General features: G+C 40.5%; 1 protein-coding gene across 10 annotated transcripts in view; it reads left to right on the top strand.

Moving 5' to 3' along the window:
- The window catches only part of pde4d (phosphodiesterase 4D, cAMP-specific), a 1,194,146-nt gene that overhangs the window by 996,517 nt on the left and 173,318 nt on the right, over positions 1-24,311 (top strand). Inside the window, exons 1-2 of one of the 10 annotated variants that reach the window (XM_043689275.1) lie at positions 1,665-1,756; positions 17,737-17,808. The exons of 7 other annotated variants lie outside the window; for them this stretch is intronic. In XM_043689275.1, coding sequence (XP_043545210.1) covers positions 1,680-1,756; positions 17,737-17,808 — 149 coding nt within the window. In that variant the 5' untranslated portion in view covers positions 1,665-1,679. Of the gene's footprint in view, positions 1-1,664; positions 1,757-2,480; positions 2,537-17,736; positions 17,809-24,311 lie in introns of those variants that run through there. 2 more of the 10 variants (XM_043689282.1, XM_043689292.1) reach the window with 2 other exon arrangements.

Below are 24,311 nucleotides of genomic sequence, written 5' to 3'. Positions count from 1 at the left end.
CTGGCACCAGGGAAACAACACACCATTCTGCTTTTTCTCTGCTGGCCACAGAAATGTCTGTCTGTACCTCGGACTACAGAATCCCCTAACACAATTGAATAATTGCCTTTGTTTTAGCATAGACTTATAACCCTTTGACTTTTCCAGGAGGTAACTGTTAAGTTAGTTGGGGCCTTCTGAACTCCCTGAAAACCCTAAGAAGGTTCCAGATGCTGCAGAATTCCTCATCGGAATTTCAATTTCCCAAGCAATTCCCTCATAGACTGCTATGTTGGAATTCCTGTACAATACTCGGTGTGCACAAACAGCTGTCGGGCCATCAGAATATCTTGGCCAATGATTAATCCTGAAAACCTGCTGCCAGCTTTCACTGTATTTCTTTGTAATAGTTTTTAAGATAATTATTGTTGCATTTGTTCTGTGAAGTTAATAGTAGGATCATAAACCCTGATGAAACACTGTCCCTGTATCACATTATCTGTGATGCCACACTTGTCACCTGTTGACACACCTGCTTATACTTTAGGTTCATATTCCATGCTGGTCATTGCACATTTAGTGCACTTTTATAAAGGAAATAAAATCAATCAATTCAAATTTAGAATTGCAGCTCATCAAATATAGAATACTGGCACTTAAGGCACTTCATTTTTTTTCCCTTTCGTGAATTAGGAACATTCTAATTAAATATGTAATATAGAAATGAGGATGTAAGAATAGTTATAATTGATAATGGGTGTAAAAACACTTAATGCTTCTTGTTCAGAGAATATGTACACAGGGTTTGCCAAAGATGATTGTCAATTCAAGTTGTTGACCTTGAATTAAGAGCATTTTGTCTTGTTTCAGAAAAATTAAGCCAATTCACACTTAAAACTAGCCCAGTATATAAACATCAAATTTTACCCTTATAAATAAACACATTATTACATTGCAAGCTGCTGCAGGAAACAGATATTTACCCTCCTAATTTGTGTGGAAACCTCTCAATGTGGAATATACTTACAAATATCAATAATATTCATTCAGTACTTAATCTCTGCGGTCAGTTTATAATTTCACAATTGTAGACCGTACATCTTTGAGTATTATTTTCAAATTGCCATACTTGATTTTCAGCAGTGCTTGTGATTGTAACTCTCACTTTTTATGTTGATGCTTTCTCGTGACTTATTCCAATGCTTTTAATTTCATCAGAACCCCTTGCTTAAATGACTCCTTTAACAGTGACTATCTCAATACAATTTATTATTTGAAATGATTGGTGCACTTAATTATATTGACAAATTTTCGGTAAGCTTTTTGAAATGTGCCTTTCATGTCTCAAGGTTCAAATCCAATAAGGAAATAATTTGCATGTTTTATTAAATGTCAGCAAGCTCAAAAAATTATCTGTCTGCAGACTATATTTCTCAGTCATCTCAACATTTGTCTTCAGGCATTAATATTGTTTGTTCATGGGTGATGTAGGTAGATTCACTGAGTTTATACACCATAAAGAATAGTTTTGATATATCATACAGTTTGAACACAGTTTACTAAAATGTTTTAGAATTTCTTGGACAAGGGTAAAACAGAAGTTCACTGGCACGAAATAGTGTAACATTGAGATTTTAATGTATACCTTGTACCAGTGCTACACTGTGTAAACATATGTAACTTGTTTTCTATGATTTGAAATGTTGGAATGCATCAGGGAGTCCCATCGTCCTCCAGCTGAAACTCTGCGTTGCTGGCCTACAGGTTTGACTCCTTTGTAAGTGATTTACAAATGGAACTCTGCCTGATTTATTCCTCTGGTCTGCTCATGTGTGCCTCCAAGATTTAATGATGTTTGTGATGGATCTCTTATTCTGCATGTGATGTGATTATTTCTTACCAGAGCTTCTGCTCCAATAATTAAGGCTGCAAAATGTTGAAAGTTCTCAGTTGGGTGACATTTTATTTGTGCTATATTCAAAACCAAAAGGACATAAGTAGAAACCAAATTTACTGATGATTAATAATTTCATTTTAGTGCCCATTCCAAAATTTAAATCTTGAAAACGCAAATGTCAAACATCAAAGATTTATATCTCATTTGTCCTCTGCTTTGAAATGATTTTTCTGAGAAAAATGTTTTGTTACATTTGCAGCTTTAAGTGAATGTACTTTGTTTGATCAATAAGGTATTATTTTATGAAGTGCTTAAAATCTGGTTGAATAACATTGTTGACTTTTTTCATATAAAAGCTCTGTTGCAAGAATTCAAATAGGTCGTTGGTTTTTTATTCAATCAGCAGTAATATAACGTGTCTTGCTGAGGGTTTTTTTTAAACAATAAAAAAAAACTTAAGATGCCTTTTGAGTGTTTATTTTAAACCTAGAGATCCAATTTTGTTGAACCTTTCCCATTTACATGTTCACTGATTTTTTCCCCAAACAAAGCTATTGATTTGATAACATGGATGAAATTCACTTTGGAATACCAAATGAGTTTGAGTTGACACCTATCAATGGTTTTGGAATGTAACTGTTGCAAATGCCAGACAAGATGGTGAGTAAAATACTAATCCATTAATGAGGCCATTTGAAAGCAGAAGTATAATTACATCTGTTCCTTGCAGAACACTGAATTTTTAGATTTCCTGCTCTGTAAGTGTAGATGCCTGTGTAAAAGGATCAAGACCTCCCACCCACCCCTTTTTCTAAATCATAGGCCATTTGTAAACATAATTACAGCAAAGCCCTGAGTGCCTGAGGAAAATCAGAACGACACCACACAGATTTAATAAAACCGAAATCTTTTGCACTAAATTCTTGGAAAAATAATTAATGCTTTCTCACATTGATTAAAGTTACTAGCAAACATTTTGTTTATTAGGCTCACAGTTGCATTCATCTTAGCTCTTCAATGGCCTGTGGAGAACCTAGCAGAAAGAAATCCACTTCCGTGGGGTGAACTTACCTTTAATTATGCTACCCAGTTGTGGATGTAAAATTAGAAACAGCTTCATGCTGTGGCATAATGCTCACCAGATGTTAGATTAATTTCATATAGGACCCTTACTGCTAGCAGGTAAATCTTTCCGTCACCAGTTTGAGCCATCCTTGAACTATATGCTTCAGGCTCTGTGGGTGGAATTTTCTGCACTGACTGGTGCAGAAAGCTTGGAAGTAGGAAAGGCAGTTATTTAGGCAGAATGGTCAGAGACCGGAAGCTGGCCACCTTCCCACCTCTACCTGAATCATTTCTGGGTGGCAAGGGCTGTGGTCAATCTTGAAACTTAGCACCACCAGATGCCCTTTAAATGGTCAAATAATGATCATTTAAGAGCCTCATCCAACTGCCCTGCCCTGCCCTGCCATGGCAGCTGAAACCGTGCAGTCAGCTTATCACCTCCAGAGGTGTGTCCCTTCATGCAAGACTCTCACTCTTTGAATGAAGAAATGGACCACAAAAGCAGGAGCTCTTTTCCTACCCTAACTGCTGACCACCCTGTTCCCTCTTCCTTGCAAGCCCCATCCCACAAATTTGCTGCCAAATTACATACCTGTGGCTTTGTGTCCTCCAGAAATTGTGCAGCGATGAGCTCCCTGTAGCATTGCTGAAGACGAGAGCAGTCAGCCACTGACTGGCCAGCAAGTCTCAGTCGACAGGATTTTAGCCCTTGAGCCTTGATTTTGGAGGGAAGTCCCACCTGTGGCCTTGTAGTTTGCTGTTTGACAGATCTTCCCAATAAAAATCTGCATGGATCTTTCTGCCTTCTTTCCAGTTGGCAGGTGGGATCCCAACACCTCAACAAGACTCAATCTCGGTCACTTTAATTAGGCACATGGACTGATGCTTGTCACTGTAGCCTGTAAAATTCCAACATGACTACCAAAACATGACTAATTTCAAATAAGATTTATGTAAAATCAGTCCTGTGTGCATATCAATAGTTATGGATATCATAACTCAAGATAAAAAAAAGCTTCTGTTTTTGCCCCCCAGAATCAAATTGAGTATTTCATGTCCATTGTGCAGCAGAGTCAGGGCTCAAGTAATTCCTCCTTCATTTTTCCTCATTAAGTGGCTTGGAATTGCATTAACATAGAACAGTACATCACAGTACAGGCCCTTCAGCCCTCTATGTTGTGCCGATCTTTTATCCTCCTCTAAGATCAAACTAACCTACATACCGTACATTTTACTATCACCCATATCTAGATTAGAGTGGTGCTGGAAAAGCACAGCGGTCAGGCAGCTTCCAAGGAGTAGGAAAATCTATGTTTCGGGCAAAAGCCCTTCATCAGGACTGAAGGCAGGGAGCCTCCAGAGTGGAGAGATAAATGGGAGGGGGTGGGGCTGGGGAGAAGGTAGCAACGAGTACAGTATGTGGATGGGGGTGGGGATGAAGATGATAGGTCACAGAGGTTGAAGAGCTTCAGGGCAGAGGAGATGACATGGGGGTTGCGGTGAGAGAGAGATTCACTGAGATTCTTGTGGAGAGAGGAGGAGAAACTCTTCAAGGTAGGCATCCTTGCAAGAGGATTCACAGTAAGGTTCTGGCTATCCACTCAATCTCTGACTAAACACTCTATCTCTGCCTCTCATCATCTTGTACACCTCTATCAAGTCACATCTTGTGCTTCTTCAGTCCAATGAGGAAAGCCCTAGTTCCCTCAATCTTTCTTCATTAAACATGCCCTCCATCCAGGCAGCATCCTGGTAAATCTCCTCTGCATTCTCTCAAAAACTTCCACATCCTTCCTATTATGAAGTGACCAGAACCGAAAACAATATTCCAAGTCTGGTGTAACCAGGGTTTTATAGAGCTGCAGCATAACCTCACAGCTCTTAATCTCAATTCCCCCTGCTAATGACAGCCAACACACCATATACCTTATTAAAAATCCTATCAACTTAGGTGGCAACTTTGAGGGATCTATGGACATGGACCCCAAGCTCTCTCTGTTCTTCCACACTGCCAAGAATCCTGCCTTTAACCCTGTCTGTATTCAAATGCAGCCTTCCAAACTGAATGACTTCACACTTTTCCAGGTTGAACTCCATCTGCCACTTCTCAGCCCAGCTCTACATCCTATCCTGTTGTAGGTTGCAATGTCCCATTGCAACCTACAACAGCCCTCCACACTATCCACACTCCACCAACCTTTGTGTCATCGGCAAAATTACTAACCCACCCTTCCACTTTCTCATCCGAGTCATTTATAAAAATCACAAAGAGCAGAGGTCCCAGAACAAATCCCTGCAGAACACCACTAGTCATCGAGCTCCAGGCTGAATACTTTCCATCTACTACCACCCTCTGTCTTCTATGGGCAAGCCAATTTTATATTCAGACTGCCAAATTTCCCTACATTCCGTGCCTCCTTACTTTCTGAATGAGCCTACAATGAGGAACTTTATCAAATGCCTTGCTAAAATCCATGTACACCACATCCATTGCTCTACCTTCATCAATGTGTTTTGTCACATCCTCAAAGAATTCAGTAAGATTTGTGAGGCATGGCCTGCCCCTCACAAAGCCATGCTGACTATCTCTAATCAAATTATGCTTTTCCAAATAATCATAAATCCTGTCTCTTAGACTCCTCTTCAATAATTGTCCCACCACCAACGTAAGACTAACTGGTCTGTAATTCCCAGGGTTATCCCTATTCCTTTTCTTGAACAAGGAAATAACATTTGGCACCCTCCAATCATCTGGCACTACTCCAGTGGACAGTGAGGACACAAAGATCATTGCCAAAGACGAAGCAATCTCTTCCCTCGCTTCCTGTCGTAACCTTGGGTATATCTGGTCTAGTCCAGGGGACTTATCTATCCTCACGTTTTTGCAAATTTCCAGCATGTCTTCCTTCTTAACATCAACCTACTCGAGCATATCAGCCTGTTTGACACTGTCCTCACAAATGACAAGATCTCTCTCATTAGTGAATTCTGAAGGAATATATCCATTAAACATCTCTGACTCCAGGCACAAATTCCCTCCACTATCCCTGATCGGCCCTACTGTTCTGGCCAACCTCTCGTTCCTCACATAAGTGTAGAATGCCTTGGGCTTTCCTTAATCTTACCCACGAATGCCCCCTCCTTGCTCTCCTAAGTCCATTCTTCCTGGCTACCTTGTATCCCTCAAGATCCCTGTCTGATCCTTGCTTCCTCAATCTTAAGTAAGCCTTCCTCCTTCCTCTTGAGTAGATGTTCCACATCTCTTGTCATCCAAGGTTCCTTCATGCTACCATCCCTTCCTTGCCTCAGTGGGACAACCCTATCCAGCACCTGCAGCAAGTGCTCCCTAAAAAACCTACACATTTCTAATATTCATTTCCCTGAGAATATCTGCTTCCAATTTATGCTTGGTAGTTCCTGCCTAATAGCATAGTAATTTCCCTCCCCCAACTGAATACCTTCTCATACCTTCTGCTCCTGTCTTTCTTTCCATGACAATAGTAAAAGTCAGGGAGTTGGGATCACTATCACTGAAATGCTCAACCACTGAGAGATCTGACATCTGACCTGGTTTGTTGCCAAGCACCAAATCCAATATGACCTCCTGTTTAGATGGCTCATCTACATATTGATTCTGGATTAGAGTGGTGCTGGAAAAGCACAGCAGTTCAGGCAGCATCCGAGGAGCAAGAAAATCGATGTTTCGGGCAAAAGCAGGCAGGGTGCCTGCAGAGTGGAGAGATAACTGAGAGGAGGGTGGGTGTGGGGAGAAAGTAGCATAGAGTACAATAGGTGAATGGGGGTGGGGATGAAGGTGATAGGTCAGAGAGGAGGGTGGAGTAGATAGGTGGAAAGGAAGATAGGCAGATAGGACAAGTCATGGGGACAGTCAGGAATCCTTCCTGAACACACTTGACAAAATCAGCTGCATCCAAATTATTTGCACGAAAGAGGTTCTAATCAATATTAGGGAGGTTGAAGACACCCATGACAACAACCCTGTTACTTCTGCACCTTTCCAAAATCTGTGTCCCAATCTGCTCCTCCGTGTCTCTGTTGCTCTTGGGGTGTCTATAGTAAACTCCCAATAAAGTGACTGCTCCTTTCCTGTTTCTGACTTACATTCATACTGACTCTGTAGACAAACCCTCTTTAATGACCTCCCTTTCTGCAGCTGTGATACTATACCTGATTAGCAATGCCACTCCTCACCTTGTTTACCACCTCCCCCCCACCCCCACCTCCACACCCCAATTCCTTTTGCAACATCTAAACCCTGGAACATCCAACAATGGTTCGTGCCCTGTAATATCCAAGCATTATTTGAATATTAGCATATATCTGTTCATATGAAATTCTTTTTCCTGGAATTTCAACAGATGTTAAATTGTTTGGAATAAAATTAGTAAATAAATCAATGAATAACTTGATTTCAAGTCTTAGTAGAGTATTATTGATATGCTCTTAAATATTACAAGAACACTGATGTCCCTGCAATCTCTCTGATTAAAATTGTCAGTGACTTCCATTTTCTACATCTTTAGACACTATTCCCAATGGAGATATCAAGCAGACTATTTGATCTGTTGTTATTGGCATATTCAGGCAATGTATATCTGGTTGGTACCATACAAAGGAATATATACTTATTGCATTTACTGATCAATGTCTTATTCTTTAGCTTAGAAAGCATAGTTATTGTGGATTTGTGCCATATTTAGCTGAACTGATGTACCTAACAACTCTCAGCTGTAATCGAAAAGTGTCGTGCTGAAAAAGCACAGCAGGTCAAGCAGCATCCAAGGAGCAGGAGAATCGATGTTTTGGGCATGAGCTCTTCATTAGGATGAAGTGCTTTTTCCTGAAACATCAATTCTCCTGCTCCTCGGATGCTGCCTGACCTGCTGTGTTTTTCCAGCACCACACTCTCGACTCTGATCTCCAGCAACTGCAGTCCTCACTTTCTCAAACTTTCAACCATAGCAAAGCCAACTAACTATTGCAATAAAGAATACACATATATCTGTCAGTTTCTACGCAGGGAAAAGATAAATTAACACTTCCGATAAAGAGTTTTCAGAGCAGGGCTGCCACTTTTCGAGTACATAAGAACAGAGATAAGCCATTTGACCTCTTTTGAGCCTGTGAACCCACCGAGATCCATTCCCCTACCCCATTAACCCAAATTTACCCCTGCCTAACACATCTAAACTACACATTCCTGAACACTGTGGGCAATTTAGCATGGCCAATTCACCTAACCTGCGTAAAAGCAAATTACTGCGGATGTTGGAATCTGAAACCAAAAGAGAAAATGCTTGAAAATCTCAGCAGGTCTGGTAGCATCTGTAAGGAGAGAAAAGAGCTGACGTTTCGCGTCTAACTGACCCTTTGTCAAAGCTCAGCTTTGACAGCTTTGACAAAGGGTCAGTTCGACTCGAAACGTCAGCTCTTTTCTCTCCTTACAGATGCTGCCAGACCTGCTGAGATTTTCCAGCATTTTCTCTTTTGGTTTCACCTAACTTGCACATGTTTGGATTGTGGGAGGAAACCCATGCAGACACAGGGAGAATGTGCAAACTCCACACAGACAGTCACCCAAAAATGGAATCAAATCCGAGTCCCTGGCACTGTGAGGCAGCAGTGCTAACCATTGAGCCACTATGTCGCTGAATCATGGCTTTCAATTTATTAACTCTTTAACGTTCCTACTTTAATTCTTTAATCTTTAAAATACTGGACAAGTAGAAACTGAACAATCCCAGTTTGTGCATTTTTAGTTGAACACAATTTCAAATTTCTCTCCAATTTCCTTTGTGCTAAATACAATAACCCCAACTTCTCTAATTTACTCTCCGAGCTAAAATCCTGTGTATTGTTAACCTTCTCTTCATCCCCTCAAGATTTATTGCATCTTTTGAAAAGTGTGGGATCCGAACTGTGCACAATGCTGTACTTTGATCCTAATCAAAATTCAGTAATGATTCACAATGTATACATATGATTTAAATGAATAATATCTCCAAGTTTGCAGACAACACAAAACTGGTGGGAGGGCAAGCTGTGAGAATGATGCAGAGATGCTTAAGTGTGATTTGGACAAGTGAGTGGGCAAATGCATGGCAGATATGGAACAATGTAGATAGGTGTGAGGTTATCCATTTAGTAGCAAAAACAGGAAGACAGATTATCATGTCAGTGGCAATAGATTGAGAAATGGGGAGGTGTATTGAGACCTGGGCGTTCTTATCCATCAGCACTGAAAGTAAGCATGCAGGTGCAGCAGGTGGTTAATGAAGGGAAGTGGTGTGTTGGCCTTCAGAGCAAGTGGGTTTGAGTACAGGAACAGGGATATCTTGCTGCAATTCTACAGGGCCTTGCTGAAACTATAGCTGAAATATATTGTGCAGTTTCGGTCTTGTTATCTGTGGAAGGGAGTTCTGGCAATGGAGGTAATGCAATGATGTTTTACTGGACTGATTCCTGGGAAGCCAGGACTGATCTATGAAGGGAGACTAGATTGGGAAGAAATGCAGTGACTGATGTTTAGAAGAATGAGGGGGGAGTCTCATAGAAACCGTTAACATTCTCATGGGACTAGTCATGGTAAACATAGGAAGGATGTGCTGTATGAGCCCAGAACCAGAGGTCACAGTCTCAGGTTACAGGGTATGCAATTTAGGAAGGAGAAGAGAGAAATTCCTTCACCCAGAGAGTGGTGAGCATATGGAATTCTCACTACAGAAACTGGGGTTTGAGTGAGATCTCGTTCTTTGGGCTAAAGGGATCAAAGGGTACATGAAAGATGTAGCAACATCTCCTAATCCCTGTCCGAGAACCATGGTGTCATCCTCCCCCTTCTCCAAAGTGTTTAGCTTCTGTTTGTCAATGGGCAGGGCAGCTCCAGAATGCCAATGCTCATCCAGGTAACCAGCTCTTAAAAATGGTGCAGATGTAAGGGATGCTGGGGTTTTGGTGGATATCCGGGCAGTGGTGAGTTCTTCTGGGAATGCCGTGTATTGAGGTGGGGCCAGAAGTGAATGTGACAGATGCCATGGGGGTAGGGAAGGCGATTCATGGAGCAAATTTGAGAAGACAGGGCAACAATTCTGAGAACAGCACCGAAACAGACCTTTTGGTCCAACTCGTCCATGCTGACCAGATATCCCAAACTAATTTAGTGACCATTTCCCAGCACTTAGTCCATATCCCTCCAAACCCTTCCTATTGATATACCCATCCAGATGTCTTTTAAGTGTTGCAATTGTACTAGCCTCTACCACTTCCTCTGGCAGCTCATTTCATACACACACCACCCTCTGCATGAAAAAGTTGCCACTTAGGTCCCTTTATATCTTTCCCATCTCACCCTAAACCTGTGCGCTCTAGTTCTGGACTCCCAACCCCAGGGAAAAAACTTTGTCTGTTTATCCTATGCATGCCCCTCATGATTTTATAAACCTCTATGAGTTCACCCCTCAGCCTCCGATGCTCCAGGGAAAACAACCTCAGCCTATTCAGCCTCTCACTATAGCTCAAATCCTCCAACCCTGGCAACATCCTTGTAAATCTTTTCTGAACCCTTTCAAGTTTCACAACATCCTTCCATTAGGAAGGAGACCAGAATTGCACGCAATATTCCAATGGTGGCCTAATTAACATCCTGTACAGCTGCAATATGATCTCCCAAGTCCTGTACTCAATGCTCTGACCAATAAAGGAAAGCATGCCAAGTGCCTTTCTCACTATCCTATCTACCTGTGACTCTTCTTTCAGGGAGCTATGAACCTGCACTCCAAGGGCTTTTTGTTCAGCAACCCCCCCAGGACCTTACCATTAAGTGTATAAATCTTAGTCCTACTAAGATTTGCTTTCCCACAATGCAGCACCTTGCACTTATCTAAATTAAACTCCATATGCCACTCCTCAGCCCACTGGCCCATCTCATCAAGAACCAATTGTATTCTGAGGTAACCTTCTTCGCTGCCCACTACACTTCCAATTTTGGTGTCATCTGCAAACTTACTAACTATACCTCCTATGTTCATCAAATCATTTATATAAATGTTGAAAACTTCTCTGCCCTCATTGTTACATTCTCTTTGTTACTTTTTCAAAAATCTGAATCAAGTTCGTGAGACATGATTTCCCACGCACAAAGTCATGTTGACTATCCTGAATCAGTCCTTGCCTTTTCAAATACGTGTACATCATGTCCCTCAGGATTCCTCCCAACAACGTGCCCACCACCGACATCAGGCTCACCAGTCTATAGTTCCCTGGCTTGTCCTTACCACCTTTCTCAAATAATGGTACCACCTTAGCTAACCTCCAGTCTTTCGCACCTCACCTGTGACTATCAGTGATTCAGATATCTCAGCAAGGGGCCCAGCAATCACTTCCCTAGCTTCCCATAGAGTTCTAGGGTATACCTGATCAGGTCCTGGGGATTTATCCACCTTTATGCGTTTCAAGACATCCAGCACTTCCTCCGCTGCATTATGGACATTTTTCAAGATGTCACCATCTATTTCCCTCCATTCCATATCTTCCATGTCCTCTTCCACAGTAAACACTGATGCAACTTGTTTAATTTCTCGCCCATCTCCTGCGGCTCCACACAAATGCCACCTTGCTGATCTTTGAGGTGCCCTATTTGCTCACTAGTTACCCTTTTGTCCTTAATGTATTTGTAAAACCCCTTTGGATTCTTTTTAACTCTTTTTACCAAAGCTATCTCATGTCCCCTTTTTACCCTCATGATTTCTCTCTTAAATATACTCCTACTGTCTTTATGCTCTTCTAAGGAGTCTCTCGATATATCCTGTCTATACCTTACATATGCTTCCTTCTTTTTCTAAACCAAACCCTCAATTTCTCTAGTCACCCAGCATTCCCTATAGCTACCAGCCTTTCCTTTCACCCTAACAGGAATATACTTTCTCTGGACTCCCGTTATCTCATTTCTGAAGCTTCCCATTTTCCAGCCGTCCCCTTAACTGTGAATTTCTGCCCCCAATCAGCTTTTGAAAGTTCTTGTCTAATACTGTCAAAATTAGCCATCCTCCAATTTAGAACTTCACCTGTTAGATCTGGTCTATCCTTTTTCATCAGTATTTTAAAACGAATCAAATTATGGTTGCTTGCCCCAAAGTGCACCCCCACTGATACCTCAGTCATCTCCCCTGCCTTATTTCCCAAGAATAGGTCAAGTTTTGCACCTTCTCTAGTAGGTACATCCACATAGTGACTCAGCCATCACAACAAAAAAACTACCCAAAATGTTCCAACTTGGACTTAGCCAAAAAACAAAAGAGATTCAGTCCAGGCTGGTTACAAAAATACATTAATAGATTAAGTGAGTGGGCAAAATATGGCAGATGGAATGCAGTGTGGGAAAATGAGAAAGTCCATTTAGGCTTGAAGATGGCATGTCATCTGAATGGTGGGAGATTGCAGAGCTCTGAGATGCAGAAGAAGCTAAGTATCCTCATGAATGCATCACAAGAAGTTAACATCTTGGGAGAGCCAGTTATTAGGAAAGCTGTTACAATGTTATCATCTATTGTAAGGGGAATTAAATACAAAAACAAGAATATTCTTCAGTGACACGGGGCCTTAGTAAGATTGTGCCTAGATATGGTGCACAATGTTGGTCATCTTATTTAGGGAAGAATGCAAATGTTTTGAAGGCAATTTAGAGAATGCTAATACCTGGACTGGGTGGGTTGTCTTATTAGAAAAGATTGGACAGGCTCGGCTTCTATTCTCTGGGGTTTGGAAGAGTAACAGACAAATTACAAGGTGACCAGATGAGGACTACTTGGACTAATCAGGCTGATTCCTGATGAAGAGCTTATGCCCAAAGCGTCAACTCCCCTGCTCCTCAGATGCTGCCTGACCGGCTGTGCTTTTCCAGCACCACACTTTTTGACGCTCATCTTCAGCATCTGCAGTCCTCTCTTTCTCCTACTTGGACTTAAGCAAGGCTTTTGATAAGGTCCTACATGGGAGACTGACAGGTTAGGCCCCATGGTCTCCAAGGAATTCTGGCTAATTGGATCCACATTTGACTGTATGGCAGAAAGAAGAAGGTGATGACTGAGGTTTTTCAGATTGGAAGTCTGGACTCCCACAGGAATAAGTGCTGGGACCCTTGCTGTTTGTTGTTTCCATAAATTATTTAGACTTAAATGTTGGAGGGTTTATCAGTAAGTTTGCAGACGTTGCAAAAATTGGTGGTACGGTAAATAGGAAGGAGGATAGCCTTCAACAACAAGAGAATGTAGCTGCTCAAATGTGCTGATCAGTGACAAATGGAATTCAGTCCAGATAAATGTGAATTAATGCACTTTGACAGGACAAATGAGGCAACAGATGAATTGTAGGACCCTGGGAAGCACTGAGGATCAGAGGAGCTTTGGTGTGCATGTCCCTTAATGCATCAGGACAGGTGGATAGTGCTGTTGAGAAGCTACATGGTATAGTTGCCTTTATTAGTCAAGCATATAGTTTAAGAGCAGGGAGGTTATGCTGGAATTGAATAAAGTACACATTATAGGAGGGATGTGATAGCACCAGGGAGGGTGCAGTGGAGTTTTACCAGGATGTTGCCTGGGCTGGAAAATTTCAGTTTTGAAGAGAAATTAGATAGAGATCTCTATCAACACCTGCCATTGCTGCTCCATTGTCTTCCTGCTCTGCTCCCCTTCTTCCAAAACAACTCTGGACAGCATTTCCTTCATGGCTTTGTAGTTACCTTTACTCAATTGTTATGTTGTGACATCTGATCCAGTCTTCTCCCTTTCAAACTGCAGGGTGAATTATATTGTATTACAGTCACTAACCCCAGGATTTTCTTCACCTGAAGCTCCCTAATCAAGTCTGCCTCATTATACATCATGAAATCCATAATTACCTGTTGCCTCTACCATACGCTATTCCAAAAATACCATCTTGTTGATATTTCATAAATTCCTTTTCCTGGGATCTGATGCCATCATGATTTTCCCGGTCCGCCTGCATATTGAAACCACTCACGGTTATTGGAATAGTGCCTTTCCTACATGCCTTTTCTGTCTCCCAATTTTGATTTTCTTCCCCACATCCTGACTACTGCTGGGAGGCTTGTACATAGCTCCCATCAGGGTCTTTTTCTTTTGTGATTCCTCAATTCAACCCACACAGATTCTACACCTTCTGATTCTATGTCACTTCTTGCTATCAATTCAGTTTCATTGCCTATTGGCAAGGCAACCCCCCCTCCGCCGCCTGTCCTTTTGATAGGATGTGTATTCTTGGGTATTTTCCAGCCCTGATCCCATAACAGCCACTACAGATACTCATTACATCCTACTGCCAATTTCAATCTGCACTACAAGCTCATTTACCTTGTTTCATATACTGAGTTCATTTAAGTAAAACACCTTCAGTCTTGTGTTAACTGCCCCACCTTCTCATAGTTGTCCCCCTATCAATTGTCAAGATTAGAGTGGTGCTGGAAAAGCACAGCAAGTCAGGCAGTATCCGAGGAGCAGGAAAATCGACGTTTCAGGCAAAAGCCCTTCATCAGAAAGCCCGTATCAGTTGTGCTTGAAGTTAGATTCCTGACCATTTCCATGTATTCTGTTCTATTACTTGTTCTGAAAATGTTAATAACCTCTGCTGAGCCATACCCACCGATCTAACTTTTTCCATAATCTTTCATGCAGTTGAACATCCCCAATCACTATGTAGTTTAAGCCCTATTCACAGCCTCAGTTATGTGATTCACCAGGACCCTGGTCGCAGCATGATTCAGATCGAGCCCATTCCATTGAATAGCTCCCTCCTTCTCCAGTATTGATGCCAATCTCTTAAAAATTCGAACCTGTTTCTCCCACACCAATCTTTGAGCCGTGCCTTTATCTCTTTAATCTTGTTGACCCTGTGCCAATTAGCTTGTATCTCAGGTAGTAATCCAGAGGTTAACACCTTTTAGGTTCTGCTTTTTAATTTAGCCCCTAGCTGCTCATAGTCCTTCAGCCGAATGTCTTCCCTCTTTCTTATGTGGTACTTCAGTGGACCATGACAAGTGGATCTTTTCCCTTCCACTCCAAGTTCCTCTGTGGCCCAGATGAGAGATCCTAAACCCGGGCACCAGACAAGCAACACAACCTTTGGGACTGTCGACCCCAGCCACAGAGAATAGTGTTTATTCCCCTGATAATACTATCCCCAACTACAACTACCTTTCTCTTTCCTCCCTGCCCTTAAATAGTTCCTTGTACCACAGTGCTACCATCAGTTTGTCCATCCTCCCGACAGCCCCCACTCTCATCCACACAGGGAGCAAGAATTTCAAACCTATTACACAGGCTCAAGGACTGAGGCTCCTTCAGTGCTACCCCCTGGATCCTGATACTTGCCTCACTCATAGTCACAGCCTCCTGTCTCTAACCACTGCCTGAATTTGAGATAGTTAATCTAAGGGATGTGACTGCATCCTGAAACAGTGTCCAGGTAACTCTCTACCTCCCTGATGTGTCGCGGTGTTCAAAGCTCAGATTCCAGCTCAACAACTCTGAGCCAGAGTTCTTCAAGCAACCACCACTTTCTCCAGATGTGGTCACTGCATAGGATCCACCAAATCCTACATCATGCAGGTACAATACATGGCTTGGTCAGGCATCTCTATTTCAATAACTTAGTTTTTAACTTGATTTTTTTTTAAATCCTACTATTCTTTTAGTTTGTAGCTTGTACTTATTTCCCCTATGCACATTAAATCAGAAAGTAGCCCGTAATAGTCAAGTCAATAGCTATCACCAACTAATGAGCTTACCTGTATTTAAAAGCTGAAAGAACTGTGATTTCTAAAAATCAGAAACAAAAACAAATTGCTGGAAATATTCAGCAAGTCTGACAGCATCTGTGGAGAGAAATCAGAGTTTTGGCTGGAGTGACCTTTAGAAATGGAAACTGGACGGACCTGCCAGACTTGCTGAGCTTTTCCAGCAATTTACCTGCATTTACCTGTTTACTTGTGATGTCACTCTTTTGTGCTGGGCCCCTGATCCTTGGCTTCAGTTTATCAAGTTTAAAAAATCCAATGACGTAGGAGTCAAGAAAAAAGCACCTCTACACCAAATTCCCATGCTGCCTGCAAATTCTCTGAACTATATACTCACTTGGGCTGTGTCTCACTCTGGATGTGATCTCTTTTTCCTAACCATGCTTCCTTTCCAACAAAGCTTACTGATCATTTTGATTTTTGTTTGCACTAGTACAGTAGTGTTTTGCAAGCTTGTGTTCATTGTTTGCAAGGTTAATTCTGAAGCATTTTACAAATAAGGCATTTTAAATGTTCCTTTCCAAATCAAATCATCAAAAAGTCTTGAATATGTAATTATTGTTGATTTCTTTTTCTGAATATCTTTATTTAAATTGTAAATATTTTGACATTTTCTTTAGCACTGCCAAAGACCAATTACACAAGCCAAGCAGTAGAGCATGAAGGAACTGATCAAATGGCACGATAGGTTTGCAATCTTTGTTAAGTCATCCCTACCATGCAGTTCAGTTACGTAGGTTTGCATTAAGTCAGATCCTCAAATTGTCAGGTTTGTTTGCATTCACAATATTAACAAAAATTTAATGAAGAAAAAATAACTGATAACAACAACTTAATGGTGATACACATAAGTGTACACATCGACACATAGGTGATCAGCAAGAAATTATTATTGAAAGTGAACCAATATTGAATGCATGAGCAATGATATTTTTGTAATGCAATCTGATGAACAGAGTAATGTAACTACCTATTCAATACTTTTGCCAATATTACTTGATTAGTCTAATATTCAAGAGATTTCCAAACGAATGATTACAGTTTATAGATTATATGAAAGCAGGTTAAAAAAGGTTAATTTTCAAATGGAAAAAAGGTAAAGTTGCCATAGTCTTGCCAGATCATAGCAGTGCTCTCTCATTAGAGACAGAGACACGACTGGTGGTGATTTAACCTAAAGGTCACCACACCTCTGGTGAAGGGAGAGGTTGAGAAGAAGAGTCCTTTAAGGTATCCTCAGCCAGTGCAGCAGTGGAACCCACATTGTTGGCATCATTCTGCATCACAAATTAGCTGTATATCACAATGAAAAACAACCCATTTGGGGCAATAATGCACATTGAACAACACATGAACAAAACAAGGTAAAGCAAAATTTAAGGTAAGTTGCATCAAATCTAAGAGGACAAATGGAATTCCTACAGTATGGAAGCAGGCATTCAACCCATCTGGTTCACACTGAACCTCTGAAGAGCATCCCACCCAGAACCCAATCCTATCCCTGTAATCCCACATTTACCATAGCTAATCCACATAGCCTGCACATGCCTGGAAACTATGGGCAATTTACCTTGGCCAATCCACCTAAACTGCACATGTTTGGACTGTGGGAGGAATCCCATGCAGACACAGGGAGAACATGCAAATTCTAACAGATAGTCACCTAAGGTTGGAATCAAGCCTGAGTTCCTGGTGCTGTGAGGCAGCAGTGCTAACCACTGAGCCAATGTGCTGTCCGCAGTTGGCAGTATAGGTCATATGGGAATTTTGTATTTAATTTGTTGGGACTTTAAAATATTTTTGAAAAAGGCACCAATAGTGGCAGCAGTCTCCTTTAAATATTTAAACCTCAAAAACTAAGATCTGTTACTTATCATTCATTTCTCCCTTTGGGACCCAATGAGATGAGCATCACATATGTCTCCTTGAGATTTTGTTTTCATGCCTTTGTTCCTGTTGATAGGAGTAATCGACATCAGAGACCCAGGTTGGTTTCACGGAGATCAGAACCAGTGCTTACATTGGCGGTAGGAACGTAAGTGAATGTAGTCGTTCTCCCTTACCATAAACACTAATACGGATTAAACCTTTACCTAATTTCCTTAAAAACAATCGCTGTTATCTTTAACCAAATGGTTCACCTGAGTACTTTGCAGAGAACAATGCACGGACAGGTGAAATCACCCTGCTTTTTCCCTTCCTTATTTCCAAATTATTGTGTTTCAGATGTTCCATAAAGACTGAATCATAAACTGCACGGAATTAGTCATATCGTTTTAATGAGTTAATATCTCCAAAGTTCTTTATCGCTTTGACAAGCCATGTTTATAAATATCTCAGCAAAGGTTGCCATTTCTGAGTCATTATCACCACTAACCTCAGTTACAAAGAAGTGTCAAATTGGATTTGAAACATTAATTTTCTGTTTTTATTTCAGAAATTCAATGTCTGCAGCATTTTATTTTAATTACCATTATTGATTCTATTTTGAATTTTAAGATTTTTTTTCCTTTATATTAGGAACACCATAAATACATTTTCACTTTGTTTTAGAGGTCAAAATGAATTTTTTTTAAGCTACTGCTAAATATATTTTCTTTATAATTATATCAGAAAAGCTTACATTGTTGGCCAAATTCTCCCGAGTTCATAGGTTTCCAGTCCTGTACAGTTGCATAGACGTAGAGTTGCAAAATTAATTTATCACGCCTACCTCAGTACTGGTTCTGCAACTGGGACCATCTACTCTGGTTCTAATTTTCCTGTATGCATTTATATTCTTCCTTTATAACTTCCTTTTAATTTTCATCTCCTCCTCAATAACACTAGAGGTAAAGTAAGCAAGTGACTGCAAATATTTTCAGAGTTCTGCCACATAAGACAAATTTAGATTAGATTAGATTACTTACAGTGTGGAGACAGGCCCTTCGGCCCAACAAGTCCACACCGCCCCGCCGAAGCGCAACCCACCCATACCCCTATATTTACCCCTTACCTAACACTACGGGCAATTTAGCATGGCCAATTCACCTGACCTGCACATCTTTTGGATTGTGGGAGGAAACTGGAGCACCCAGAGGAAACCCACGCAGACACGGGGAGAACATGCAAACTCCACACAGTCAGTCGCCTGAAGCGGGAATTGAACCCGGGTCTCTGGCGCTGTGAGGCAGCAGTGCTAACCACTGTGCCTCCGTGCCGCCCTGCTAAATATATTTAACTGAAGTAGAGCCTCCAGTTCATTGGCTAGGTATTTCAGGTGCTGCTCGATGCTGCAGTTAACTCTTCTAAATTCTTTCATGGGATGTGGGCTTTACTGGCTGGAAAAGTCTTATTGCCTATTCCAGGTTGCTGCTGGAGAAGGGGATAAGCTTCCTGCTGCTTGGGGTGTAGGAACATCCATAGGGCTATTAGGAAAGGAACCACTGGAATTTGACCCAGTGATAAACCAGCAATATAGTTATAAATCATGATGGGGTTTGGAGGGAAAGCTGCAGGCGGTGCCGTTCCTATTTATTCGCTGCTCTTCTCCTTCGAGGTGGTAGAGGTCACGGGTTTTAAGGGTACTCCTAAAAGAACTTGGTTCGTTCTTACAATGTATCTTTTAGATAGTGCACATGGTAGCATGTGTGCTTCAGTGGTGAACGAAGTAATGTTGAGACTGACAGATGGGGGTCCCAGTCAAGCAGATTCTATCATGGACGGTGCCAAGACTCTTGAATATTATTAAAGGATGCACTCATCTAGGGAAGTAGAGAGTATTCCATTGCACTCCTGACTTGTGTCTTGGAGATAGTATGACTTGCAGGAGAAGTCACAATTTGTGAACTTCTGTTGTAGGCATTGTATTTTGTAGCCGTTCCAGTTCAGTTTCTGGAGAATAGTAATCCTCAAACAAAAACTAAAATTGCTAGAAAGTCTTAGCAGGTTTGGTCCCATCTGGGGAGAGAAATCAGAGATAATGCTTCGGGTCCAGTGACCCTTCAGAACAAAACTTAAAATGCTAACTTTGACTTCTCTCCACAGATGCTGCCAGAATTGCTGTGATTTTCCAGCAATTCCTGTTTTTGTTTCAGATTTCCAGCACCTGCAGTTCTTTAGTTTTGTTTTGTTGAGTGTAATTTTCAGGATGTTGAGAGTGCAGAATGTGGTAATATAAGTGAACACCTTGGGGCGGTAGTTCAATTTTCTTGTTGGAAATGGTCTTTGACTGGCTCAATGTTATTGGCCATTTACAGCCCAAGGCTAGATGTTGTCCAGGGCTTATTGCATATGCAAAAGAGCTGCTTCACTATGAGGAATTGTGAATGGTACTAAACATTGTGCACTAATCAATGAATTGCCCTTACGATGAACATAAAGTCATTGATGAAGCAGTTGAAGATGATTGGATAGTCTTGAACGTTACAGGACTTTAGTCTGAGGAACTCCTGCAGATGATGAGTCTGAGATGCTTGGTCCTTGGGGCTGAGATTATGCAACCAAAACTGACAAATGATGATCTGAGGGAGAAACTATGAACAGGTGTCAGTGGCATCAAAACCAGGGCTTCCAGCTCCTGGTTAAGCAATGAGTTATTTCAAAACAAAAATAAAATTTTCTTCAACTTCTTTCTACTGTGTTTTGACATAATGATGTCACTTTAATCATATATATTTTAAAAATAAAGCACATTTACCACATGAGCTTTCAGAAAGATGGAGGTCCTTTAACAATTATTTCATGAAAACATAATCAAATAAAACTGCTATTTCCTTTGAGTACAGCTCATATGTTAATGCTGACTGCACTAGTGTGAATTTGCCTGATTGGCATGAACCTTTCACTTTTACGGAATGACAAAATTCGATTCTTCACATGGGCTACCGAGTCAGGCTGCTTAAAAGATCTTGGTCATCTAAGACTTTGTCTCTGTTGTGTTATTAAATTGTAAGCCCTTAATCCCTCAAACTTCATCCCTTAAAATACACCTGTGCCATGTTTATGGCAAATCTCATCAACCCATACTGCTCATCCAACTCATATGCCCTACATACCACCCTTTGCCATTACACTTTTCATCTCAACTCACACAATACAAGGAGCTTATGAAGCATGTTGAAATGAAACAAAATCAAATTCTAAATAGCTATTAAATTGTTCAGTATATTAAAAAAAAATGAAAGCCCATTCCAAGTAGTTAAATCCCCTAAGCATTTCATCCATTATAAAACCAAGCATTTATATTCATTATGTTACATTAAAGACATCTAATCCTTTAATAACCTCTTTGAGCTGCTAGTCAAATTGTGAGCTTACAGCACCCCGCCCATGATAATGCTAAGTTCTGGAAAGCAGTCAAACAGTAATAACACTACAATGACAGTGAAAAAAAGCAAAGAACCACAGATACTGGGAAATTAAAAATCTAAACAGAAATTGCGGGACAAACTCAGCTGTTCTGGCAGTATCTGTGGAGAGAAAGAAGCAGCATTCTGAGGCAGAGTCACTGGACCTGAAGCGTTAACTCTGCTTGCTCTCCACAGATGCTGCCAGACCTGCTAAGGTTTTCCAGCAGTCCCTGTTTTACTATCCATAATGGCAGCAGTTTGGGTTTGCCAACCCATCTGTTGAGACTGCAAGCATAGGTTTTAATTTAATCTGACAGCAAAAGCAAGTAGGTTTTTGTTTTGAATTTGGAAAGTCGGGGCCTTTCAATAACCGAAGAAGGGTTACACCTGAAACAATAACTTCTCCACCTCCTGATGCTGCCTGGCTTGCTATGCTCTTCCAGCCTCCTGCGCATCAACTTTCAATAACTTGTTAGCTTAACAGTTGTACATGCACATTTACCTTTCAAAAACATTTCCATTTCCATCATCAGGTAGTAGATAGCACACCAATTAGTGAAAACTGGGTCCATTTGTCCCCTGCACAGAGTTTAAATGACCAAGTTAATTAGTGATTGTGCTTGTATATTTCATGCTGTTCCCTGTTTCTGCCATCAATGAAATGTGGAATTACAGATCCAATAATTTTTAAAGTTACTGTTGAGAGTAGACAACTCTGTAAAACCACTCAATTGCATAATTCTTGTGACTAATTATTATGTAAAGACCTGAACATGCTCCATGACATCAGTCTAGTGTCTTTACTTCAGGAAATGATGCATAATCAAGGATTATAACAAGAAAAGACAATCTTGCAAAAGTCAGATAACTGGAGTGGCCTGTTTTCATCTGATCTTTGCATAAAATTATTTTCATTATATTGCATTAATTTATTATTCTTATACAGACACATGAGTGTATGTGTATTGCCTATATGATGGGGTGGCTCGATGGCTCAGTGGTTAGCACTGCTGCCTGACAATGCCCAGGACCCAGATTCGATTCCAACTTTGGGCAACTGTCTGTGTGGAGTTTGCACATTCTCCCCGTGTCTGCGTGGGTTTCCTCTGGTTGCTCCAGTTTCCTCCCACAATTTAAAGTTGTGCAGGTCAGGTGAATTGGCCACGCTAAATTGCTACGATGTTCAGGGGTGTGTAGGTTAGATGCATTACTCAGGTAAGTACAGGGTAGGTGAATGGATCTAGGTGGGTTACTCTTCATAGGGTCGGTGTGGACTTGTTGGGCCAAAGGGCTTGTTTCCACACTATAAAGATTCTATATATAGCAGTTTTATAACAGTTCTATGAAAAGGGGAATGTGTGATTTATTCTGTCAATAGCTGCAATAAGATTTGAATGTGTAGTACAATGCTAGGTGATGATACTGATAAATGTGTGTCATATTAATTAGCCTACAAGTGATTAGTTGTAAAATTAGTTTACAATTTAGTTTGCAATTGGATCACTCCAGCGGACAGTTGCACGTGAGATTATTGTCAAGAGTGTGGTCCTGGAAAAGCACAGCAGGTCAGGCAGCATCTGAGGAGCAGGAGAATCGACATTTCGGGCAAAAGCCCTCTGGTCTCTGATCTCCAGCATCTGCAGTCCTCACTTTTCCCTATGAGATTATTGTTGATTCTTTCCTGCATGAGGTCCATATTTTGGATGACATTAGCATTTCAATATCAGCAATTAAAAAAAGTACATTAATATTAATTAATATGGATTTGTTCCATAGTTTTATAAAACTGTAACATTCTTTGCAATGATAAAAAAAAGATGTAGTGTTAAATAAGAAGCCCTGTACACTGAAAGTGATATTAGAGAAGGAATGGCTTCATGCTTTTTTACACTTCTATCTTTAAGCTGATTGGACCATACCTAATAAAAACTGTCTCTTTGTGCTTGAAATGCTATGTAATGGCTTATGTTTTGTCATTATTTTAACATGGAAAGCTAAAATGTGAACAATGAAATCAAAGAATGAATAAGTGACTACTAATACGTATTCAAGAGATTCTAAAATGATGAATTGTTCACTCTTCCACTAAATCAGAAGAGAATCTATATTCATGATTTAGATGAAGGGACAGAGGATAATGGGAGTTAAATTCGTTGATGATAGGATGTAGGAAAGTAAATTGTGAGGAGGACATAGGGATGCTTTAAAGGGAGTTTGATTGATTAATTGAGTAAAAATCTGGCAAATGGAATATAATATGGAAAAATGTGAAATTTTCAATTTTAGCAAGCAGGATAAAAGTACATATATTATCTAAATGATGAGACATTGCAAAGCCGCTTCTGTATCCTACCGCATGAGTCACAAAATGTTAGTATGCAGGCACAGCAAATAATTAGGAAAGCTCATAGATTTTTTTTAATGAGGGACATTGAATACAAATTAGAGAAGTTACATTTCAATTTTATAGGATATTTGTGAGATCATATCTGAAGAGTGGTGTAGTATTGGTCTGTTTGTTTAAAGAAAGATGCGAATGCATTGGAAGCTGTTCAAAGAAGGTTTACTAGACGAATACTTGAATGGGTAGGATGTCTTATAAGGAATGGTTGGATGGGCTAGGATATTGAAACTCCAAGAACACCTACTGTCATTTCTGAGGAACTTTGAGGTCATGAGTGAATCAAATACTGTAGGACTCCAGTAGGTGTTGACTACACTGGATAGGAGTGGTAGGTTCCTTTCTCTTGAGTATATTAATGAACCGGTTTGGTTTTCAGTTCTTTTTGGTCAATCTACAAAGATTTATTATCAGAATCCATGTATCAAATTCAGTCTCACTATCAGTCAGGACAGCAGATCAGAGTTGGTTATTCTTTGTTATGCATCCCAAGAATTTGCCCACAACTAACTTTGGACAAAGAAGTTTTTTTTTAAATCTTGAACACAAGAAATCAGAGTAAGTGAGCTCCATTATTGTAATTTTTAATGTTTAGTATTGAATCCAAACTACATTCTACCCATTTCTGAGAGTGAGCTGCTGAGAAACATGTTCACCTTGCCCCAGATGTAATATTGCCTGAATTATAAACTTTAACATGTTGTTTCTACAGAGCTGCATTTTTACTCAAGGTGTTAAAGGCACCTTGAATCATAAGAATCATGTATATTATAGAAAATGTAATTTTTGTTATGTATATTTTCAGTA

Source organism: Chiloscyllium plagiosum, chromosome 1 (genome assembly GCF_004010195.1).
Source record: "Chiloscyllium plagiosum isolate BGI_BamShark_2017 chromosome 1, ASM401019v2, whole genome shotgun sequence".
Classification (NCBI taxonomy): Eukaryota; Metazoa; Chordata; class Chondrichthyes; order Orectolobiformes; family Hemiscylliidae; genus Chiloscyllium; species Chiloscyllium plagiosum.
The sequence above is the reverse complement of the archived record's forward strand: the minus strand, read 5'-3'. Positions and strand labels throughout refer to the sequence as shown.